This window comes from Osmerus mordax, chromosome 7 (assembly GCF_038355195.1).
Source record: "Osmerus mordax isolate fOsmMor3 chromosome 7, fOsmMor3.pri, whole genome shotgun sequence".
Classification (NCBI taxonomy): domain Eukaryota; kingdom Metazoa; phylum Chordata; class Actinopteri; order Osmeriformes; family Osmeridae; genus Osmerus; species Osmerus mordax.
The window spans coordinates 19,544,555-19,563,829 of record NC_090056.1 but is presented as its reverse complement, the minus strand read 5'-3'; the positions used below and the strand labels follow the sequence as shown (position 1 = coordinate 19,563,829).

At 47.3% G+C, this 19,275-nt stretch overlaps 1 protein-coding gene across 1 annotated transcript in view; it reads right to left on the bottom strand.

The window, feature by feature from the left end:
- Positions 1-2,319: 2,319 nt before the first annotated feature.
- The window catches only part of pex14 (peroxisomal biogenesis factor 14), a 47,860-nt gene continuing 30,904 nt past the window's right edge, over positions 2,320-19,275 (bottom strand). Inside the window, exons 5-9 of the mRNA XM_067240652.1 lie at positions 18,114-18,199; positions 14,983-15,085; positions 10,868-10,965; positions 5,979-6,070; positions 2,320-4,875 (exon numbers count right to left, since the gene is read on the bottom strand). Of these exons, the coding sequence (XP_067096753.1) occupies positions 4,380-4,875; positions 5,979-6,070; positions 10,868-10,965; positions 14,983-15,085; positions 18,114-18,199 (875 nt within the window). The 3' untranslated portion in view covers positions 2,320-4,379. The remainder of the gene's footprint in view (positions 4,876-5,978; positions 6,071-10,867; positions 10,966-14,982; positions 15,086-18,113; positions 18,200-19,275) is intronic.

Below are 19,275 nucleotides of genomic sequence, written 5' to 3'. Positions count from 1 at the left end.
GCCGACTCTTTGTTTTGCTCCAATGATTTCAGTGGATATGAGGTTCAATATAATAAGGTCTGTGACAGAGAAAGTGAGACAGGGTATGTAGATGATTACCACAGTAAAACATAACATGCCAAGGAACTGTAGATATTAGGCTACGATGTGCACACAAATATCTAAAGGGAAACGTGACTCTTAAAAAGTAATTTCATTCACATTTTCCGGAACACGGTGGTGTTCCGGAAGCCTCAGGGCATTCTAGTTCCACCCTCATGCTGTGGAACGCCACAGCCTTCTTATCTTATCTCAGAGGAAGGCCAGCGTTCCACCGTCACACCCCACTCTGCGTCATGCATGACCTCTCACATGCAAAGCATGCTGGGGCTTTGCCTGGCTCTGAGGGGGTCTGGGAGCTGGTGGTGGGTGTGGCTCTCCAGGCTGCACTAAGATCAGTTTCCAGCCCTAACCTCATTTCATTAGGACTAGAGAACAGCTGTCCTCCTGGGTTAGTCCCTAGGGAACATCACCTCAGATGGGAGTGACTAAAGGTGTGTGTGGTGGTGAGTAAGGGTGTGTGTCAGGGGCTGAGAAGGGGTGTGTATGTGAGTGTGTGTGGTGGGTATTGTTATGTGGGTGTGTGTGAAGGTGAGTGAGTGTGTAGGTGGGCACGGGTGTGTGTGAAGGTGAGCGTGTGTGTGTGTGTAGGATGGCACAGATGTGTGTAAAGGTGAGTGTGTGTGTGTGTAGGATGGCACGGGTGTGTGTAGGATGGCACGGGTGTGTGTAAAGGTGAGTGAGTGTGTAGGTGGGCACGGGTGTGTGTAAAGGTGAGTGTGTGTGTGTAGGATGGCACGGGTGTGTGTAAAGGTGAGTGTGTGTGTAGGATGGCACGGGTGTGTGTGTGGGCCAACCAGAGCCCCTCCATGCCTGTCCTGAGACTTGCCGGTGAGGACTAACAACCCTCGCATTGATCTGAGGACACTCAGCCCTCTAACCTGCTGAGTGCTCAGATGCAGAGAACAATGGAGTCCACCGCCCGTCGATACACCATCCTATTGAGTGCTCTCCGTTTTGCAGGAAGATTGATGAGGTTAAAGTTCCTAACCAGAGAGACACCCATCCCTGACTTACACAAACACAGCAGCTCCCCTGGTTAGCTACAAGATTCATCCCTTACCACACACACAGCTCCCCTGGTTAGCTACAGGATTCATCCCTTATCACACAAACACAGCAGCTCCCCTGGTTAGCTACAAGATTCATCCCTTACCACACACACACAGCTCCCCTGGTTAGCTACAAGATTCATCCCTTACCACACACACAGCTCCCCTGATTATCTACAAGATTCATCCCTTACCACACACACAGCTCCCCTGGTTAGCTACAAGATTCATCCCTTACCACACACACAGCTCCCCTGATTATCTACAAGATTCATCCCTTACCACACAAACACAGCTCCCCTGGTTAGCTTCAGGATTCTAGTCCTTCTGTGAGTTGTTGATGTAAATGTTGTATTCTAAAGCCTACGTTGATGTGAAATGATATGCAGGCCGAGGTTGCCGATGGCAGCTGAACCGCTCTCAAGATGGAGATGAGAATCGGAGATTAGGATGGACGAGGCTTTCTGGGCAGGAATGCACTGCAAGTCCCTTAAGACACTAAATGATGTACAAGTGCATTTATTACAGTAGGCCCATATAAATCTAAGGTTGGTCTGAACTCCAGGGAGAGGTTAATGGATTACAAAGGGAAGCCGAATCGAACCACTGAGAAGTTTATACACCTCATCAATATGTGAAATGCTATTGATCATTCGGACCTTGACAGACAATTTAAATTCATATACTTGATAATGCATTGGAATATTCCTATTGGTCTCAGTGTAAGAGAAATTGCCCTTTTTTTAAAGCAGTTTTTTAATGACATCAGGGTGTGTTGATATGGCCCTGGTATTAGACAGAAAACCCTGCAATCCTGAGGTGACACACACCTGCCTGCACACTAACACAACATCAACAGTTCTGATAATATAATCCAATATACTATAGTGTATACTGATAATATACTCCAATATACTATAGTGTATACTGATAATATAATCCAATATACTATAGTGTATACTGATAATATAATCCAATATACTATAGTGTATACTGATAATATAATACAATATACTATAGGGTATACTGATAATATAATCCAATATACTATAGTGTATACTGATAATACACTCCAATATACTATAGTGTATACTGACAATATAATCCAATATACTATAGTGTATACTGATATACTCCACCCTAGTAAAAACAAAACAACAAGATGAAATCACATGAAATAACCAAATTTATTACAATTATATACATTTCCGTTAGATATCAGAAGTTCGTTCATACTGCAGCTATGATTATAAGATGGGTACGTTTCTACACTGAGGATCATTTAGTGTAACTACAGTAGTTTAAAGGTAGGGGCGACACTTAGAACCTCTCAATTCAGTTTTTCCATCTTATCACTGTGAACGTCATTTACAGTCATATTTTGCTCTTCAATCAAATAAACCACAATCACAAAGTGTGTCAGTTACAGTATTTAGCTTCAGTTATATTTTTGTTTTATCATCTGTCGCGTTGCTTCTTGTCTATGACAGCTATTCAGGCCTCTGGCTGTGTGCCGGTATGACTGGTGGCTCTCAGACATGTTTTGCCTTCACCCTATTACTCTCAAGGCTATTTGACGTTAAGGGAAAATGCCACAAGAGAGGCGATACCCTTCTTTCTCTCTCTCTCTCTTTCCTTCTCAGCTGCAGAGTGAGTAATCTAATAAGGTAAGTATTCATTTGTTACTTTCAGTTTCAATCAGCGGGATTTTTATTTTTTTCAACCTCCCCTCCCGCCATCCCTCCTCCTCTTCCTGGGCCAGACCCCTGAAAAGAAGAAAAAAAAATGCCAGCACAAAAAGCGTGCACAAGTTCTGTGGCAACCTTCATTGCTGCTCCCGCAGTTTAATTACAAAATATTGGTGCCCGTTTTGCGTGAAGATTACTCACTGTGGGAGGCCCTATATAATTTGGACCGGAGGGTTTGTCGTGAAATATAATATAATGCAACAGGGGCTTTCAGTATTAGATTTCCGCTTTTAGCCTCCTTGACATTTCAAGCTGCATGAACTAATACATCTGTTATTTGTTGATCATTTGATTATTAACATACTTCACAAACCAAATCTGCCGCCCTGCTGGAGACGAGGGATGGAGCTCAACAGACAGAAAGGATCCTCCCTCGTTTTCTCCAAACGTCTCTCTGTCTCTCTCTCTCTGTCTCTCTGTGTCTCTGTCTCTCTCTGTGTCTGTCTCTCTCTGTCTCTCTCTGTCTCTCTCTCTCTCTCTGTCTCTCTCTCTGTCTCTCTCTCTGTCTCTCTCTCCTCTTCCCATCTGTCACTTTCTCTTTCTCTCACTGAATATAGAGATGTGCACCACTCAGCCTCCACAAAAGGGAAAGGGAGGGGAAATAAGATATACAAAGAAAACGGTTCTCTTTATTCCTCTCATGTGGGCCTACTGTAGGAGAGCTGTCGGAACTCTGGGACGGAACAAAAGCGCCCGCCGCATTCTAATCTCAAACTGCAAGGGCTTCATTTCACCCAAATGCCACCCTCCTGGCCTGGTGAATTATTGACAGACTGACACCAACGCGGCGGGACACATAAAAGAAGGAAGGAGCTCCAGGCCTGGCCTGTTTCCGACGTGCTACACACACCCTGGGCTCTCCTGGTGATTCTCAGATGGAAAAACTAGCCCACCAGGCCGAGGTCGTAGAAATGGAAGAGGAACGCATATTTATACTTCTTTGGTGTCCAGGAAGTTGACGAAACTCCCTTTAGAAAGGAGCTTTATAACGAGGACATCAAAGCTACCTTTGAGGTCGTGTTGCTGTTAAGATGAACCGTACGAGCGAGGCAGAAACAGGAATCCCAGAGAGAGAGAGAGTGAGGAAACCGTTACAAAATATACATATACCCATGATCTGCATCGAATATTGCTGTTTTTCATCATCCCACTCAAAGTTGACATGGCTTTCCTTGCCTACACATGCCGTTGCTGTGGTTACACGATGGAAAGAAGATGGAACCGAGGTGCGTGTCATCGTGAACGCGAGGCAACGACTGTTCCGTTTTGCTGGGTCACTACAGTATGTGTGTGTGTGCGTGTTGTTCTGCCTGTTCCCCTGCTCTCCGCACATGACTGATGGCGACAGACAAAGAGACTCAATACAGGTACAGAGAGAAAAGACAAAAAGCAGTGCAGGAGAAGAGGGACCTTCGACTGAAATGAAAACCACACGTAAAGGGACGGGGGTTGATGTAGTAGCCGTTTGGGTACCGGGGCCCTAATCCACCTCGCTCTCGTTGCTCGCCCCCTCAGGCTTGCGCAGTTTGTCCACCTGTTCGTTGATCTGTCCATCGCCTCCGCGCCTGTCCTCAGTCTGCACGCTGAGCACCTCATCTTCGTCCACGTGGCCCACATCCTCCTCCTCTTCCTCCTCCTCATCCTCCTTCTCCTCATCCTCCTCCTTCTTCTCCTCCTCTCCCTGGACCTCCATGCGGACCTGGTCCTTGAGGTCCAGAGGCAAGGAGGCCCCCAGACCCCCGAGGCCCAAGTCTCCGTTGACGGCGTGGGCCCCGTCGGGCCCCCCCAGGGCATCCTGGGGGCTGTGGCGGCCATCTTTGATGGGGGAGCAGGAGGCGGAGTCGTTGCTGACGGGGGAGATGTCGCTGCTGCTGTTGGTGTGGTTGAGGGAGGGGGAGGGGGGCACGGGGGAGGGCTTCAGGGGGATCTGCCACGACGGGATCTTTGGGACGGAGGGAGAGGCGGGAAACTGCCTCCTGAGGAGGAAGCGGAACAGGAAGTACAAGTCACCATAACAACCCAAAAACCTACTGCATAATACATCATAATTATACCAAAACTTATATACATCAATACACATATATTTGAAATGAATAGATTGTACACCAAATACAATATTTGTACAAATATACATGTACGAAAAAAAAACACAAAAACACCAACATTACAAACATTTAAAAAAAGTTTTGTGTCTCAAAAATCTTATCCAGAAGTTATGTCTCCCGGACTAAAGTAAGAGAGCGAATGTGAATCAGTATGCACACTGAGAAGAGCGTTTAGTTTACTGATCAGAAAGGAGAAAATGGTTCTTTTCATGCATCCAGATGTTCCTCACACCTGGTAAAGTCTAAGATATTACAGTTTCATTCACTCGCTCTTTTAAGATCAAAACCAGAGCCACATCTCAAAAGACAGCAGCAGTTAAGGAGGAAAAAGAAGAAAAAAAGAAAAGATTTTTTTTTTACAGATGATTTGGATCATTTAAATGAAAATAAATAAACAAAGGAAAAATAACAGGTTTGGTGCCAGATGGTGTTTCTGTTGTGTTTTTGTCCTCCTCGTGGTTAACCCCTCACACAAAACGTATTGTGAGAGAGCGTGGGGAGAGATGCATGAACAAACAAGGAAAGCTTAGCGCTGATTAGGACAAACGAGGAAAGCAGGACATGCAACCTGACAGTTCTGAGGCAATTTTCATCTTGGTGACTTTTCAGATGTAAACCCATTACTCCCGGCTTCATTAGCGCTACTGATACATAATCATGCATGCTAATGCCTGATACAAATCAGCATACCCCATTTTGTATCTGTGACAGACACATGGTGCTCGGCTAACTTGACAGGGCTGCGGGCTGAGCCGGATTGATGACAGTGGTGTAGGGTTCACCCATCAGTCACCAACACGGTGAACAAAACCTCACCTGGGTCCATTGTCAAACCCCTTGAGCTGCACTTGATTTAGCACACAGGTTAACCCCGCAGGACGGGTCTACGGCCTTTTCTCCTCCCATTGTGATAAGTGGACCTCAGCCCAGGTTGCCTAATCAAGCGCTCCTGAGTGTGTGTGTTGGACCAGTACCTGCTGAGCAGCAAGCCTTTCAGAGACGCTATCTCTGCCTTCAGCTCTGCGATGGTCTGGGTGTCCAGGATTCGGTTGGTTGCCATGGAAGCCTAAAATACGAGAAGAGAGGGATGGGATGAGTGAAGGGAACAGCCCAGAACTGAGGGTACAGACTCATATCACGTTACAGTATATGAAATGCGAGAGTCAGGTGGCTGAGCGGTTAGGGAAGCGGGCTAGTAATCTGAAGGTTGCCAGTTCAATTCCCGGCCGTGCCAGATGACGTTGTGTCCTTGGGCAAGGCACTTCACCCTACTTGCCTCGGGAGGAATGTCCCTGTACTTACTGTAAGTCGCTCTGGATAAGAGCGTCTGCTAAGTGACTAAATGTAAATGTGAGCACTGCCCCCTCTGTCAGACGGGGAGGGTTTGTGCTCTCGGACTGGAGAACACTTAGGAAAAAAAACGAATGTCCCAGGGACAGCAGGTAAACAAATACAGAATATGCAAATACCAGAAGCCACATGTGGCTGGGTAGGCACCCATGGTCACATTCTGGCTCGACAATGCCCTTTCTGTCTGCGACCTTGTGAGGGGAAGACAAACCACCCCCCAGTAGGCATCTTTATAGACGGGATCTTTCAAAATGGCTAACCAGGGTGAATCATACCGTTTTTACATAATTTTCCATATCTTCCGAGACGGGTTTGGCTATGATCAGAGTTGGGGATAATGTACCTTTATCCAGAACAATAGTGTCACTCATAGCCGAAGCAATATGTTGGTCGTTTTTTTTTTTTTTTCGTTTTTTTTTTTCTTCTTCCCCCCATCAGATGTGAATGTTATCGTTCACATTGTCACGAGCTGAATTGCTGCACGGAATGATGGTAAATTGTAGTGGCTGGGAAAATATTTGAATGGCAAATGGTCTTCCAAAAATCCATCCATATCTTTTTTTCTTTTTGTTCCATGCAACCTTATCAAAACATTCATCTGCAGAAATACTCCACCACCAAATAAGTGAAGACAGGAGCACCTACAATAGACTGACAAAACCTATTTGTTTCTAGCTAGTTAGCACCAACTTTGCAAAGGTGAAAATCGCCAATGTAATTCCTGTAATTCCTCAAGTTTGTAAAGCTTGCCTACATTCAAGTTTGAAAAACATTTTATACGTTTAGACTGAGGACGCTTTTATCAAAAGCAACATACAAATAAAGCATGACTGAAAGTACAGAATGAGATCAAGCATCTCTTCACTTCACCCCCTCTACACCTCGATGAAGGGAGGCATCTTGTAAAATAAAAGACGTAAACTCAGAATAAAAGAAAAGTATGAACTGTAATTAAGACTCTCCGACTCACCAGAGGCATCTGGTTAGGACGCAAAGCCCCCCTATCGTGCATTGAGGGATAACTTACTCTTTTTACACTTGTAATTAAATCTAAAATAAATTAATTGAATCACATCTGAAAGGGATCAGACTCACTTACAGAGATGGAGGGAGGGAGGAAGGAAGGAAGTGAAGGGGGGAGGGAGGGGGGGAGGGAGAGATGGAGGGAGAGAGGGAGGGAGGGAGGGAGAGAAGGAGGGAGGGAGGGAGAGAAGGAGAGAAGGGGGGAGGGAGAGAGAAGTGGGGAGGGAGAAGGAGGGAGGGAGAGATGGAGGGAGAGAAGGGGGGAGGGAGGGAGGGAGAGAAGGGGGGAGGGAGAGATGGAGGGAGAGAAGGCAGGAAGCGAGGGGGGGAGGGGGGGAGGGAGGGAGGGAGAGAAGGGTGGATGGAGGGACAGAGGGAGAGAAGGAGGGAGAGTGGGAGAGAAGGAGGGAGAGAGGGAGAGAAGGAGGAAAGGGTCGGGAGGTATTTGCTTCTATCTGCTGCTAAACCGCTCTGATAAGGCCTGTGTTTTGGAGGACTCCGGGAGAGCTAGGTGAGCCACTCCTATTACAGCCTTAACCTCATTATAGCCCTCTTAATCCCTGCCCTCCCTAAGGCACCCACATAATAAGGCTGGAATTTACTTTCGTTAAAAAAAAATATATTAAAATATATATTTTTTTATTAATATGGGGGCTGAGCTTCTTGTCTAAGAGCTTTCTGCAGAAATAGGGAGATACTCTCAACCGAATCTAGCCTGTGAGATAACCGCTTAACCGTGTGATGAGAATATGACATAAAATACATCAAAGGCACACTGGCCACTGAAAGAAGGGTTAGAGGCCTTGGTGAAGGATCTCAGATCAAAGATACATCAGACTTCACAATACTCCCTCAAGCATATTCTTGTCAACTGTGACTTACACCGGTGGATTGACAGCGTTGTTTGAGCACTAGCTGTAGACGCACTATAGAGTTTCCTCCTAACTGGTGTAATAGCCCCTAAACGTCTCGGGTGGGTGCATGGATGTTATAGGGGTCACCTCCTCTCTGTAGCTTAACTAAGTGGTTCAAGAAAAAGATATTACAGGCGAGAAAAAAAAACCACATCGACTCCACCGCCATGAACGGCAACACGCACGCTAAATGAAGATAAATGCCCGTGGAGCATTACCAAGAGATACGATCTTAACAAGCCTTGTTTAAGAATGTCTAAAGGCAAATTAATTCACAGTTAGCCTAGGCTACTCCACCACCGACAGGGTTTTTCCCAGCGTAATGCGTGTATGTATTTATGGTAGAATTAGCTTCAAAAGAAGTCCCAGAGGATTGTTTTCAAGTGGAAACATTGCTTCAATTGATTTGAGACTATTTATTCTCTTTCCCAGTGGCAGCACAACGCTTCTGCTGGAAAACAGAGCGGTTTCTAATCTTCTATGTGCACCCACTAACACAGACAACTATAAGTGAATGGAGCCGGCGGAGCAAACAGAGTTAACTGGTAGATTTGTAATGATAATTGAACATAAATAAATACAGTCATGTTAGCATTGGTAAGATGAATTGCCCAGAAGCCATTTCATCCTTCACCGAGGCATTTAACATAGTGGTATGATGTAACTACATGATAATACTCCCAGTAAGGGCAATATGACAGAGGACATACCCACTGAGAGTATGTTCCTAAGTCTTTAAGAGGTTAGAGAGAAGTAGCTGTAATGCAGTCTACTATGCTCTGTCGTGTGCGTAAATGTGTACGCGCCTGCCTGTCTGAATAAACTTTCATAATGACATCCACTGTTCACATTGGGGCCTGTAGGCCTAATAATGCGTTGCAATTCAGCGGTTTCCGAACTAAAAGAACTGTTTACTTAGCAGTTGACTAAACAGCAGCCCCCATGTGTTTCGGGTTAAATGCACATTTCCGCGTTGAGAGGTATAATTGCCAAGAGTATGGCACTCTGAGCAGTACGGGGAGAAACCCAGGAAGCCGCTAACTGCAAATGATAAGTAGCTCTGCAGCTCCTACATGTGTTCCCAATCACACGCTCCGGACATGAAAACAATCTCCCGATTTCCCATATGGCCCGAACAACAGCGCCCAACGTCGCTGAAGGAGAATTTAAGATCAACACTTTAGCAATAAAGCAGACTTTATGATTTGTTTAATGGGTGTTTTGATGTGAAATATACTTTTTATACACTGCCGCTGTCCAACAAGGCACTCATGGCAAATGAAGCAGACTCTTTTTAATCCAATCTGTGTTTTGGCGTTGAAAGAAAAGAATGAAAAAAAAAACTGTTCCCCTCATGCGCGCAGCGCGAAAGGTAGTTCATTGTTTTAAGTGGGCTGTACCGCACGGCTGGTTGGGACTGCAGCTTGCCGCGGGACCTCAGCGAAGTTCTGTTTCTCAAGTGTCTCCGGTTCAAGTGTGGGCTTTTCTCCCACACACACACACGGCTCACGAGAGGCACACGGTTCCTTTCAACTCGGTTGAGGAAGCTGTGTGGGCGAGGAAAAGAGGAGGAAGAGAGAGCTTGAAAATGAGCTATGAGTCTGCAGATTTTTGATAAACCTCAAGCCAGAAGAGATTCATATTTTCTTTCTCCCCGTTCGTGCTCAAACAGATGTCTCGGCAGCTGTTTCCCTGCAGGACGCAGATGCTGTAGCCAAACACCCATGTGCTTAACAAGCTGCGGACATAAAACATTGTCTCCGATAGTCTCTTTTCCAAAGGCACTCTTTTGGGCCAATTATCATCAATAGATTTATGCCAGTGCGATAAAGAACCAGAAACAGTTCATACTAGTGCTTAAGTTGCATAGTTGATGTTTTATTATTGGCACGATGCGTTTGTCAGTCCCCAGTGCCTTGCTGATTACAACTCACAAAGGATTATGGGAGTGGACCATAAAATGAAGATGAAGAACATGGGATTTATGGAAAAGATTACTACGCAATGATGTGGCACATCATACTTTTTGAAGGAAGTATTTAAGCTTCTACAAGAAGTGAACCGTAAATCACAACACACTTTCTCATCCCTGTGGAGCCTCCAGGTACAGGTCTCCAAAAACTCCCTCTTCTACATTCTTCATTTCCGTGTTATTCATTCAGCCGCTTTTATCCAAAGTGCGACATACAAATCGCGCGTATAAAAGTGACTCACGGAGGAGGATTTGAACCTGCGACATCGAGCAGTCAGGTTCAGTGAGCCGTACCCATCTTCTGACCTCAGCCTGGACAGACTGATGGTGGAGGAGGACCATGTATGATGTTGTTTACCTCAGTAGAGACCAGTTCCTGAGATCTGACCTCAGCCAGGACAGACTGATGGTGGAGGAGGACCATGTATGATGTTGTTTACCTCAGTAGAGACCAGTTCCTGAGATCTGACCTCAGCCAGGACAGACTGATGGTGGAGGAGGACCATGTATGATGTTGTTTACCTCAGTAGAGACCAGTTCCTGAGATCTGACCTCAGCCAGGACAGACTGATGGTGGAGGAGGACCATGTATGATGTTGTTTACCTCGGAAGAGACCAGTTCCTGGGACAGGCCCTGGATCTTCTCCTGTTGCTGGACCAGAAGGTCCTGAACCGTAGCCATGGTCTGTTGGAGCTGGGACACTGCAAGCACAACAACAACTATGTTTACACGGCATCCGGGACCACAGTTAGTAACTGTTTGTGTTGACAGACGTGACTTAGACCAGGAGTGTCTCCAACCCTGTTCTGGCAGAGCCACCTTCCTGTAGGTTTACGCTCCTACACTAAAGTTATCACACCTGATTCTAATAATTAGCTGGTTGATCAGGTAACTAGTGTTTAATCAGGTCAAATAAGAGTGGTTGGAGTAAAAAAGCTACGGGCAGGTAGCTCTCTGGGAACAGGACTGGAGACTCCTGACTTAATTTTTCAGGGAAAGAAAAAGACAACATTCTGTCCTGTATGCTCCCTCTACAAAAAGGAGACGGATATATTAACCATTCCTCGTTGAAGTAATTTTAGAATATACAGCTGAAAACCTAAAACAGTTAGTATCCCATTTGGTATCCGTAAAAAGTCGGTTTACAGTTAAAAAGCTGACCCCCTCAGGTCCCTGACCACACCTTCATAACCAATCCCTCCAGCCTCACGTTCTGCTCTGCGAAGGCACTGGGATATTTCCAAGGCCTAAAATAGAAGATATTATCCTGGAGTGTCTGAACTTAAATCAAATAACAGAGTCTACCCCTCCATTATCTACCGAGACACCGGCTTCTAATGCATCTTAAACCCTCAAACCATCAACAAAGGGAAAAACGGCTCGCTCATTCGGGAGGAGGCCGCCAGACAAAATGTCCTTGCTAATCCCAATAAATATTGCTCTTTTTTTTCCGTTGACTTTGAAGATTGAATTATTTTCAAGTGTTGGTGTCAGAAGAAGGTGTATGATTTCAAATAACAGCGGGCACAGTTTGTTGCCCCCTGCTTCCAGTCACGCGTGTATTACCAAACAATGCATTAAGTTTCCCCCCAACTGATTATATTACAGAAAACCAATAAACATTCATATAAATCAGCCCTGTGTAAGTGTTAAATCAAGCCTAACAGGATTAACATCAACATATATTGTGGCGGCCCACTGGTGTTGTCAGAGAATGGTTAAAAGCTTGCCTGCACTGCAACACACTGGGCTTACACAAAGGGCCGTACTTACACACCAAACTGGACAAAAGGTGTGATTAAGCCAGTTTATCAGTAAAATTTACTTAAAAAATAAATAAATGACAGTGGTGTTATTTGTTTGAAACTTCACTAACCGTTTGTTTGGAGCGTGTCTCCGGTGAGACAGTTGTGTTTAAATGGGTGTGTCTGGATCAATAGGGGTGTTGAAGTATCAGATCCCCTCAGACTAGTGTAATCAGCAGATGAGAGCAGACTTGCTATTAAATTCCGTCCCAAAACACAAGCTGCCCTGTTACTTAACTTAGGTACCGAACGTGGCAAATCTATTCAGTTGACATCTAAAAAAAAATGGGCATAGTAAAACCAACTGAGAGTTGTAGCTAACACCCTAGACCAAAAATGTTTAAAAAAAGGTGTTAGTGACATACAGTGTGTAAACTATATAGAGTTGCCCCATTAGTTTCAATGAGCGTTGCAACCACACCACAGTTCAACGTTTCCAGATGTGTGGCGAGTTGGCAGTTGACAGTGTTTTCTCAATGGTCGTTGGCACTGCGTCACCACCAGTAAACCGCTCCTGCAGTCTATCCATCTCTGCCAGTCTATCCGGAAAGTTCCCTACTTTGTCCTGTCCAGCTTGTGCTGAAACACAGGGCTGTGACATCACTGATACCAAGCCAAGAATAATGAGGTCAATGACTTTGGCCAGGCTTGAATCAGTGGGAGCCTTTGTAGCAGTGGGGACTGTGTGTGTATGTGTGTGCCGTCTAGCGTGTGTGTGTGTGTGTGTGTGTCTGCGAGGACTGAGAACGAGCAAGACTCCCAGCTGCTGTGAAAAGGCCCGACATTGTGTATTCAGTAAATTATTCAGTAAACCTCCATATAATGTGTACACTACATATGTCCAGGCCTGTGTCTTTAATGGCCAGCTGGTCACCAATATGGCTTCCACCGTGGAAGAGTGGCCAAACAGCCTCACAATTCCATTACAGGATGCGTGTGCTGAAGTGCTTCCAAGATCCATTCATTAATTGTCCGTGTGAAGTTGTAGGGGGATCGTAATGGGAGTCGAGGCCTTCTCTGGGACAGGGGGAGTGTAATGCAGCTGGAGTCTAAAGGATACATCACTTCATTGAGCCCGGCACTAGAGAAACACATGAACTTTAACAAAAGGGGGTTCAAGCAATTGGCAGCAGCAGCCAGCCAGTCGGTCGCTATTACTCAGCGTTGTGGAGAGAGAGAGGGAGGGAGAGAGAGAGAGAAAGAGGGAGGGAGAGTGGAAGAAGAGAGAGAGGGAGGAGAGGGAGAGAAAGAGAGTGGGAGAAGAGAGAGAGTGGGAGACAGTAAACTTGAGAAAGAACAAAGAAAGAAAGAAAGAGAGAGAGAGAGAGAGAGAGAGAGAGAGAGAGAGAGAGAGAGAGAGAGAGAGAGAGAGAGAGAGAGAGGAGGGGGAGAGGACTCAGTGTAATTGCAACCCCTTCTTCCCTACTGTTAACTGCAACAGTCATTAACTACAATAGCAGCTTGGCTACTGCAGTCACAGCAAATTAGCTCACCGCAGTCACAGTGGTAAAGACCACGGGCTTTCCACACAGGGGCTTAAGATGTAGAACACATCCAATCCCCGAGGAACACAAGGTGACTTATCCTTCCTCTCTTGGCAATAAACAAAACAGGATTTATGCTTCGAAAAAAGGGAAGGTGGTAACATTTGCAGAGGAAACGTTTTGCATAGCAGAGTCCAAACGACCATAAAATAACTTATTTGTTAATCAGAGTGGCTCGCCTTGCACGCAATCGCATACAATGGACACACACCCATCACCACCTGCTTTCCCAGCCAAAACACAATAGGATGGCGAGATCAGATAAGACTGATAACACTCCTGTTCCTGGGTCCAGGTTATGTGACGTCAGCTCAGTCTAACACAAAGGGACGTGATAAAACAATAGATTTGGTTCTATGGTGCAGGTTGGATAAGGGGTGGGGGTAAGGGGTGGGGGTGGGTAAGGGAAGGGGGTGGGTAGGGTAAGGGGTGGGTAAGGGGGTGGGAGTAAGGGAAGGGGGTGGGAGTAAGGGAAGGGAAGGGGGTGGGAGTAAGGGAAGGGGGTGGGTAAGGGAAGGGGGTGGGGGTGGGTAAGGGAAGAGACAGTACCGAGACAGTACCGAGACAGTACCTACTCCTACTCAGACAGTAGTGAAACAGAAGGTGTTCCAGGGAGGTGAACGAACCATCACTGACCCCGACATGCTTTCAGCTGTCGCCCCAAAAAGTTCAACGCCAGGCGAAAGAGACCCAACTTTCTCTCAGTCTGTATCTTCCTTCATGCCTTTCACCATGTTTAATTACACTGACGCATAGCTACGAATGCATTCCTCTATCCTACCCCCCCACCCCCCCTCCTTCGTTCTCCCCTCCCTCCCTCCCTCCCTCCCTCCTTCCCTCCCTCCCTCCCTCCCTCCCTCCCTCCCTCCCTCCCTCCCTCCCTCCCTCCCTCCCTCCCTCCCCGTCTGTCTGACAGCCAGGTTGAGATTCCTCACCTGTCCAACACGGCAGCCACATCTGTCACTGCACAGTTAATCACACCAGTCCCCGCACCGAGACCAGGCGCAGTACACACACACACACACACACACAGTCTCACATGCACTGTAAAATTAAAATGAACTTTCTCGCCACCAAAAGGAAGGGAGGGGGGTGAGGAAGAAAGGAGGAGGGGAGCATATGAAAAAAAGAAAGAAAAAAAAGTTGTCATTTCCCAGTCCCTCATTAATATTCTGAGGTTAAGAGCTTTTCAGTGAAACGTAATTAATTGAGCCCGAGCCTGACAGTAAACAAGCAATTTCAAATTAAAGCGAAATGACAGCGGCGTCATTTGTTAAAAAAAAAAACGCCCGGGCCCTGCGATTTTGGCGACAGATAAATGAAGGAAAATTTTAAGGAGTGAGAAAGTGATGAAGATATTAATCTTCACCTGTCTGTGTCACCGTGCCACTCATGGCTGCAACGCTGCTCTCCATCCTCTGCAGATGTTGCTTGTCTTCTCGGCTGCCCACAATGAGGGGGAGGATGTATTTCTGCAATTAAAAACATGACACACCATTACACTCCTCCACTGGGAAGGACGAGCAGAGGGGGGAGCGAGAGAGAGAGAGCAGAGGAAGTGGACGGACATTGTGTTCACATCCCTGTGTGTGTGTCTGCCTCTTCCCTGCCCACAATTACCTGAACTGTCCCATTAATGTCTGTCTGCTGTACACAGGTTCAAGGACACCTGGGGCTAAGTATATAGATCTATCCAAACAACGCAACGCATCGAGACAGAAATAACACCACAAGTTACAGTGTAGTTTGGACATCCCCCACACAGAGAAGAGATTGTGTACGTTGACAGAAAAAACAAGATGGCGACCAACATCTGACGCGTCTTGTTTGTCACTGACAAAACTGCACATTGTTTAGTGCGTCTTAGTGTCAATGTTCCCCAGATGAGCGGGGAGTGTTTCCCAGATGAGCTGTGTGTGTGTGAGTGCTTCAATCACGTTGACATGTGTGTGTGTGTGTGTGTAGAAGTTCAGCGCTGAGCTCAGCAAACAGAACCACATGTGACCGCTACATGCTTCAGTGACAAACGAGACCAGGTTAAAACCATCCCAACATCCCCCTCCATCAAGCTAACTGCGTAAGCTGCATCAGCAGCATCTGCCGGCACGCCGGTTCGTCTGCCGGTGTGGAAGCCAGGCCCAGAGTCCAGGCCCAGAGTCCAGGTGCAGAGTCCAGGCGCAGAGTCCAAGCCCAGAGTCCAGGCCCAGAGTCCAGGCCCAGAGTCCAGGCCCAGAGTCCAGGCCCAGAGTCCAGGCCCAGAGTCCAAGCCCAGAGTCCAGGCCCAGAGTCCAGGCCCAGAGTCCAGGCCCAGAGTCCAGAGTCCAGGCCCAGAGTCCAGGCCCAGAGTCCAGGCCCAGAGTCCAAGCCCAGAGTCCAGGCCCAGAGTCCAGGCCCAGAGTCCAAGCCCAGGCCCAGAGTCCAGGCCCAGAGTCCAGGCCCAGAGTCCAGAGTCCAGGCCCAGAGTCCAATCCCAGAGTCCAGGCCCAGAGCCCAAGCCCTGAGTCCAGCCCCAGAGTCCAGCCCCAGAGTCCAGCCCCAGAGTCCAGGCCCAGAGTCCAGGCCCAGTCCCTCCGGGATCCAGAACAGACCGAACCCCGGCCCTGGTTTTCCCTCCAACCCGACCAGGGGCGCGGTGACACCAGTCCTAGCAATAAACACTTTTAAGTTGAAAAGGATTAAACGAGTGTCAACACGTGGTAATTAATAAGCGTGCTGCTGAGAGCGTGGTGTTTACAAGGCGCTCCATAGCATAAATAAAGTATGGGCAGAAGCCGGGGCATATGGTGGGGCTGGCGCTCTCCTCCGCCCGACATGACAGCAGCCACCTCCCGTGCTAGAAGCTGCCGGAGGCTGACGACGCCAGGGGGAGAACCCTGGGACAGGTAGGGCCTGAGCCGGGGGTGTGACTGAGGGAGGGAGGGAGGGAAGCAAGGAAGGGGGGTAGAAAGGGAGAGGGGGAGTTGGGGGTGGCATCGAGGGAAAAGGTGTGGGCGGGTGAGAGACGGATGTAGGGAGGGAGGGAGAGGGGGTGAGAGAGGGAGAGGGACTGAGGGTGAGATAGAGAAAGAAAGAAAGAGATAACTAGAGACAAAAGGCGAGAACAGAAGCGAGTGAGGGGGAGGTAGAGCACTATTGAGAGTGAGAGACTTCAGTGGTCTGTAGTCTAGCTAACCTCTCGCTCCACAGACAAACATGTGCTGGAGGGTCAAGTCAACGTATTTATAAATCAAGTTTAAAACCAACCAATGCTGTACAAAGTGCTGTACAAAGTTGTGCAGTAAACCATACTCTAGCAGTAAAGCAGTTTACAGGAACTTGAAGCGTTCCATAAAGACAGAATCTGTGATAAAGGACACTGATAGCCTGAATCTGTGTTCAAAGATCATTACTTTTAGTGTGGTTGTGTAGTAGAAGAGCAGAGCAGCTTACAGTATATATTGTAACTGTACACAAACGGGTGCCATATTATAATACGTTCATTTAGCAGAGCGTTTCATCCAAAGCAACGTACCGCATGGGGATTTGAACCTGCAACCTCTGATTTGCAATCAAACACTCGAACCACTAAGCTATACCATCCCCCTATTCTGTATGAAGACTGTATTCACAAGGGTAGGATCTCAAACCATGCACCAGGCAAGTTCATTATGACATCATGGCACAGCTGTAAACTAGCTAAACTCATGCAACGTATGCACACACATACAGATGCAAGCATATGCACATTTGCACACACAGGCACTCAAACACGCGCGTGCGCACACACACACACACACACACACAGGCACACACGGAAAAGGGCTGGTCACCCAGGGAAAAAGCTAGGCCACGGCTCCAATTCAACCAATAAAATAAGGGTAATGGCTTCCACATGCCACTCACAGCCCCCCCTCGCAGCACTAGAGACACTATGGGGCCTCCCAGGCCCGCATCCAGGGGCTGCGGAGCGTGACAAAAACCAGGGCGATTATTTCTGGGGGTCAGGATATCAAAAGATGGTCGTGTGCTGTGCTGGCAACTTTATTTTCTTCCGAAAGTGAAGTTTAAAAGGATGGGGGGTGGGGGGGAGAGATGAGCTCATGGTTTTGGACATGAACCAGACGGGTTGTGGGGACCAGGGCAGAGTGATGTGAGGCTCTGCTCAGGAGATGACCCTGTGCTCCAGCGCCACTGCCAAACTGCTGATTGGTTGATGTGGCCGCAGAAGCCACTGGTATAAATCTCATACTGTGAGTGTGTGTGTGTTGGGGAAGAATGGGGGAGGGGAAGGGCGTGCTGACAGGCCTGGACTGGGCCAAGAAAGAAAAACTGAATTCAAGAAGAGAAAAAACATTGACAGAAACGTCTCAAAATAGGAAATGAAACGTCAGTATTCAGCGCTTAAGCCAGCAGACTTTTCGTTAAAAACAACACTCCCCCCCCACCCCCCGCGCTTTCCCCCTTTCCGTCTCACATGTCTGGGTTCGGACTGGAAGAGGAATGTAGGGGGGATTGGCGTACCCGGTACAGGTGATGGAAGCCGAAGGCCACGCCCACCATGAAGACAGTCAGGGCTCCGTAATCTCTCCATCGGTAACCTGGGGAACCTGCAGACACACCGAGAGTAGAGGGTCACAGCCTGTTGCAGATCAGAGGAACACCGTTAAACACACAGGAACCAGACCCCCCAATTCTAATCTTTCTCCAGAAAAGGTCTGGCGTTTTTTTTTGTCTCACGTAAATAAATGCATGCGTGCAGTGGAACGTGTCGATGTTTACTGACAGCCCAAAATACGCAAAACGGTGTGTGTATGTGGATGTGTGTGTGTGTGGATGTGTGTGTGTGTGTACGTGGATGTGTGTGTGTGTACGTGGATGTGTGTGTGTGTGGACGTGGATGTGTGTGTGTGTACGTGGATGTGTGTGTGTGTGCGTACGTGGATGTGCGTGTGTGTGGATGTGTGTGTACGTGGATGTGTGTGTGTGTGTGGTGGATGTGTGTGTACGTGGATGTGTGTGTGTGTGTGGCTGTCAAGAGCTGGAGAGAGCAGCTGTGTAACTGAATGACAGTGTGAAAGTGTGTCATTGTGCGTGCTGTCATGCGGGGGGGGGCCAACTGTCTCTCGGCGAGGAGTTTCCCACGGAGAACTATTCAGATGAAAATGTCAGAAACAACAAACAAGGTTGACGTCATCGCTCGGCAAACATCAGAGTAGTCTCGACATTCACCAATAACCTCAAAGCATCCCTGTTTCATTACTTTCTTGAACAATCTCTAAATATCCCCGTCCACCAGTATCTAGTTAGACGATTGTCTAGAGATAACTGAAGGTGTGTGTGCGTGTAGGAGGGCTACTGTCTTATATATGTTAATTCTTTTCTCAATACTGTATTAAAGCTGATACACGTAAGCCTCGCAAAGGTATTTCATTTCCTGTGAATGTTGTGTGTAGCAAACACCAGGGTATACAATTGGGATTGCATCGTTCTGACTGAGTGACCTGTCCACGTGTGATTTGACATGCAAATCCACAGGAGGAGTCCATTTCTTCCACGCTGTGCTCAAGGTGAAGACAACGCCATCTCTCCTTGACCCCGGGGCCAGGCGTGGGCCCCCGAGCATCGCGCTCCGTGACGAACTCACAACCTTTCCCATCAAAAATTCTAAATCACCCGCTATTGT